Genomic DNA, 5,536 nt, shown 5'->3' with positions numbered 1-5,536 from the left:
TTGGGAAGCTGAGGAGTCTAAGCCTCCTAATATAATATGAAACGACAACAAATGAACATAAAGCAGGGGACAGCAGGGCTGGCCTCTTTGCAGCCACCTCCAAAGGAATTTTATGCCTTCACTGTGCACAGAATAGCGTCCTCCAAAACCTTCAGGCTGAGTGAAATGGTTTCACTCCCATGGCACTCCCAGGTGGCTTCATCAGGAGTCAGATCGTCCCCTAACTCCTCTCAAGACCAGACACCTTTCAAGCACCTATCTTTTTCGCTGCCCACCCTGCCCAGGTGGGATGCCCTCAGATGGGGAGGCAGGGGCTGCTGCTGGTCCCGCTGCTTTCACCTCCCGCAGTGCCCTCAGCACAGAGCTCATCTCCCCACTTTCTGTTTTATGTGCGGTGCTATCATCCCCAACTTTCCACTCTGCGGTTTCATGTCAGGCTTTTTCTGCTTGAGTTGGCTGAAAGTTGTTAAAAACAGCCCATGTTTGGTGGCAGCTATCGAGAGAGATAAAGCTACCTGGGGTTTTGTCAGCTGCTGAGCCCTGCATTTTCAGTGAGCTTTCGTTCCATTATACCTATGCAGGGTAAAATCTCTGCTGATTCTCTCACTGTTGTAATATTCGTGGTCCTGGTCAGCAAACAGGTTTACATTTGCATGGTCTTTGCCCATGAACAAAGCAGGAGTGATGACTTCAGCAGGGATAAGATTTTGTCCCGTGCCCAGGTATTACATGCAAAATGTGTGGTGCTCAGGGACAGCTGTTTTGCCTTTGTTTTGGGAGACTTTTTGCCTGGCCGGGATGTAGCATGGTGCCAGTTGTGCCTGTTAGCACAGAAATCGATTGGGGTGGTGCTGCACAAGTGGGGGCAAAGGTTCCTCTCCCTGAGCACAAAGATGTGACTTTGCACCCATGAGGGAAGGAGGGAGGAAAGGTTTGGAAGAAAGAAAGCAGCCAGAAGTTTGACCTTGGTCACTGCCACTTCCCAACTCTATACTGGACCATGACGACGTGGCAGAGGATTTTTGCAGAGAAGGCTGCAAGCCTGAAATTAATGGATCCATGGACATTTCAGGAGGATAATAGCCTGCAGGTGCATAGCCTCAAGCCTGGCTGGACGGAGTTTTTGCAGAACCATGTGTCTGGGAGGTAGGGTCTGCTGGTTCGGTCCTACTCAAGGGGCCACCATCACTGTCCTCCTTGTGCTGCCTCCTGCCACCCTGGGCTGCAGTAAAGCGACATTGGCCTTGGTGGAAGGGCTGCAGAGTGTGCCAGCATCCCTTTGCCCATAGCACCTGCAGGGAGAGAGGAGGGGGATGCAGATAGGGGAGCTGAGTGTGGAGGGGCTGCTAACTCCCATAAGTGTTGTGAAAGATGAGTCAGAAGGGGAGTAACCTGCAGCTTCTCCTCACCTGCCCTGCAGCCTCCACCCACACCTTCCTTCTGTTTTGCTTCTTTTTTGACTTTTTCAATTTGACGCTGGCTTTCTGCTGAGCTGTGCATGGGTCAAGGGCTGAAGACTCACATGGAGCTGGAGCTTGGTTCTTCCCTCTCCCCGGGCCCCTATTCCAGGCAGTGGGGTCAGGACAGACTGGGCAAGGGCAGCAAGCTGGTCCTACATTTTATACTACTTTAGCCTGCTCTTAGCTCATGAGTGTACAGCTACCCAGGCTGGCATCATGCTGAAAGGGGAGGACAGCCTATGTGTATAAAGCTGAACCGTCAGCTCTAGCTGCCCAGCTCCCTGCTGACTGCCCTGGGTTACCGCAGAAGGCTGGGATGAGCTGGTGTCTTCCATGTCCTGGCAGGTTTCAGTGCTCCCAGTGCCTGTACAAGTGGTCCTCAGCCAAAGTGCACATCCTCTTCCACATGTGCTATGGGATGGTGCTGATGCGAATCTTCCGTCAAGCCTGCAGGCAGTGCCACGAGCCCCAGCTGGAGGAGCCCATATTCAGCCTGGAGAACATAGAGCGTCTCCTGCACAACCTGGTGCTGAAGATCCTCGAGGACTTCTACAACGTGCCCATGCAGTCAGCCGACCTCCTGGAAGTGGTGGTGGACGGGTGCCATGCATCGGGGCCACATGACAGGACCCACTGCGAGGGCTGCAGGCTCGGTGTCTGCAGCAGGTCGAGGGCAGCCATGGAGCCCAGTGCTGGGAAGAACAAGGCGGGCGTGAGCAAAGCCCAGAAGACAAAGATGGATGTGGACAAGGCTCAAAAGACCAAGAAGGAAGTGGACAGGGCCTGGAAGATCAAGATAGATGTGGATGAGGCCTGGAAGACCGAAATGGATGCGGACAAGGCTCAGAAGACCAAGATGGATGTGGACAAGTTCTGGAAGACCAAGATGGGTGTAGACAAGGCTCAGAAGACCAAGATAGATGTGGACAAGGCTCGGAAGACCAAGGTGCGCATGCACAAGGCCTGGAAGCCCATGGAAGATATGGACAATGCTGCCTTGATCACGAGTTCCCCGGAGCAAGTCACAGGTGGTGGCTTTCCCTGGAAACGCTGCTGCTGTGTGGGCTTATCTGTTCTCTGTGTTTTGGCAGTGCTCATCTTTGCCCTGCTTTATTTCCTCTTGAAGTAGTGAGAGCTGGCATTTGTGAATACCGGGGTGCTGGCTGAGGATGGTGGTAATGGAGAGGGTGGAAAATTGACTGGATGGGTGCTCTGGCATGGCGAGGCATTCTCAGCAAACAGGTGACAGGCACCACCATCATGCCTAGGCACCTTGTCTCCAGCCCAGGGGAGCCCAGCAGGCCTGATGGTTTCTTATGGACATGTTCTGCACGAGGATGGCCCCCAGCTCCTCATACAAAGGATGGAGTGTACCTGCAGGAATAAAGCAGCTCTTTATCCTCAGCCCAAGATGCATCTGTGCTTTTTAACTTCTCTAAAGCCTTTTCTGAATATATATGACCAGAATGGTTGGCAGTGAGGTGTTCCTTTGTCTGCTGACCAGTTGCTTTATCTTCCTTTATCTGTCTTGTGGGGGACACATCCCCTCTTTCCTGGCTTGGCCTTTGTGAATGGGGGTACGCAAAGCAGCTGAGGGTATCTGGAGCTGGGGGTTTGAAGCAAACACACAGGGAGCCATTAGCATCCATCCGACCCATACCAGAGGTGGTGTCCCATGTGTCATCCACTAGAGACCTGGAGATCATCCCAGGTCTGAGCAAAGGGGAGGGTTGTGCCATTGCTTTCTTCACTGCTGTGAGACTCCCCTGTCTTTTCATACATATAACCGGTAGGATATTGGTTAAATATATATAATAAAAATATATGTAAAAATAACAAGAAAACCCTGTGTGGTGCAGGAACACCGTGGGCTTTGGCCCCTAAGCACTCTGTTCTGCTCATCATCCCAGTCTCTCTCCTCCTTCCCAGCCCTTTCCTTCTCTTCCACCTCCCGCAGCCCCGGCGCCAGCAGATGGAGCTGCGACATCTCCGTCACCACACTGGGAAGCATTGGGGCCGGTGACCGCGAGCACTGGGACGGGGCAGCCATTCCCAAATGCGGGATCCCCTCTCCCCCATCGGGTTTCCTGCAGTCTGGTGCTTCCAGACCATACCCTACATGGTCATGGTGTCAATCTGTGAATGAGCTGCTCTCTCGCTGTGATTTTTCCAAGTCTTGAAGCACAGGAGCAGCACGAGTGATGCAAAGTGCTCTGATTCAAATCTCTCCTGATCGCCAGAGCTGATGGGGGACAGTGATGCTGTGGCAACAGGGCTAGGTGCCACCAGCACGGACTTCCCAGCAAGGAGAGGCGGCAAAATCTATCCCACTGGAGGGAGTATCTATGAAGTACTGAGCATTTTGGGCAGGGAAATAGTGGGACCCAAGAATCTCGTCTCTGAATGGCCCCTTCTTTCTGGAGGAGGTTTCTCCTCCAGCTGGGAGGCTGAGCTGTGCTGCAGGAGGAGGCTGGTCCTGCAGCCTGGAAGGAGTCCCTTCCCCCCCTGCGGCTGTCCTGTGTGGGGAGCAGCCTGCCCTCTCCCCCGTGGCATTATGTCATGAAGGCAGGGACACTGCCAAGTTTCTCACTGCCATTGCCCGTGGCTCTCTTCTTTCCATGCTGAGGTTTTCCCAGCTCCAGTCATCATGTCTGGCTGTCTGCAGCATGCCCCACCACCCAGCTGCAGGGGGAACTCCCTCGCTTCCTCCTGTGAAGCCAGCTCTGGTGGAGCCCACATCCCTGCAGGGGCCCTTGTTTTCTTGCTTGGGTCTTTCTGCTCATTTTCAAGGGCAGAGCCACCCTTCCAATGCCTTCTGTGCGCACACAGACACGCACACACACACACAGGCTCTCCCAACCATGGCCTCTCATGCATAATCAGCTTTTCTACCCCATCCCCTCCCTGCTGCTGTCTGCTTGCCTGCTGTCTCTTCATGCTGTGGGTGCATGCCTGGGGTATCTCTGTCCTCTCCATCATGCAGCTGCTTCATCCTCTCCTCATCACTCAGCGACACCCACGTTTCTCAGCTACAGCCTCATTTCTGGGCTCCTTCCAGGATACCTCCCTCTGATGTACAGCTGTGCCCACCTCCCATTTGTTTCTTAGCACGCTGCCCCCCAGCTCAGCCCCTCAGTGGCACATAGACAGTGAGCTCATCCCAAGGGGGATAGCTGGGGGATGAAGAATGCTGTCTCTCCCAGTGGGATGCTGGGGGTCCCATGTTTCTGCTGTCCTGCCATGTGCCTCACTGGTCTGTCTGGAGCTGGGTTCTGCTGCAGCTGACTCTCAGCTGATGGCTGGTGTTTACATTTGGCCAGAGACAAGCAAACCTCATGTGGAGACGTTTTGCTGGCCTTTCACCACAATCAGACTGATAAATTGCTGCCTCTGTGCCTGTCTCCCGGGAGAGAGCTTCTTACCTCTCTGGCAGGTTGAGAGGTGCCAGTGAATGCAAAACCAGCCGTTGCTTCTGTTGTTCCCATCCGCTGCCCGTTCCCATGCCATGGACAAGAAGCTGGCACTTGGCAGCACACAGGGTACTGAGCAGGGGACGTGGGCAGGCTGGATGGGGACTGTGGAGCTGCGGGCAGGAGGAGGATGGTATTTATTTGTGATGGATCTCTTGTGGGCAATGGCGTTTTGCAACTTGCCTGGGAGCCATCTACGCACAGGTCCTACAGCTGGTGGTGTGATGCCCAAGGGAACATACTTTCCTTTTGCTTTTGCCTTTGCTTTCTTACCTACCTGTTATTTTTTCTGCATGTCACTTGAACTCAGACTGAGTTCTCAGCCTCCAGGTTGCTGCGCTCTCCTCCTGCCATCAGCCCCATCTTTAACGATGTGCTATGGCTATAAATAATTGAAGGGTGGGATCTCACCTGTTTCTGTTTCCTGCAGTTTACATTCCTGGCATGTTCAGGTCTGTCTCAGCCCACAAAGCTGCAGGGGCTGTGGCTGAGAACATGGGGGAGAACCCTCTGGGCTTCTACCTTGTGTGGGTGAAGCACCTCCAGACCCACAGTGCTGGTGGGACCACAGCATTTTTCTGGTCTCTGTTTGTTATCTCTGATCTT

General features: G+C 53.7%; 1 protein-coding gene across 1 annotated transcript; it reads left to right on the top strand.

Annotated features, from left to right (window-relative positions):
* Positions 1–821: 821 nt before the first annotated feature.
* LOC104912660 (receptor-transporting protein 2-like) lies at positions 822–3,271 on the top strand. The gene is made up of 2 exons (XM_010716763.3): positions 822–1,146; positions 1,806–3,271. Exons 1-2 carry the CDS (start codon positions 1,001–1,003, stop codon positions 2,587–2,589), a joined length of 930 nt encoding a protein of 309 aa, XP_010715065.1. The 5' UTR covers positions 822–1,000; the 3' UTR covers positions 2,590–3,271.
* Positions 3,272–5,536: the final 2,265 nt, after the last annotated feature.

The sequence above is a fragment of the Meleagris gallopavo genome, chromosome 11 (assembly GCF_000146605.3).
Source record: "Meleagris gallopavo isolate NT-WF06-2002-E0010 breed Aviagen turkey brand Nicholas breeding stock chromosome 11, Turkey_5.1, whole genome shotgun sequence".
Lineage (NCBI taxonomy): Eukaryota > Metazoa > Chordata > Aves > Galliformes > Phasianidae > Meleagris > Meleagris gallopavo.
The sequence above is the reverse complement of the archived record's forward strand: the minus strand, read 5'-3'. Positions and strand labels throughout refer to the sequence as shown.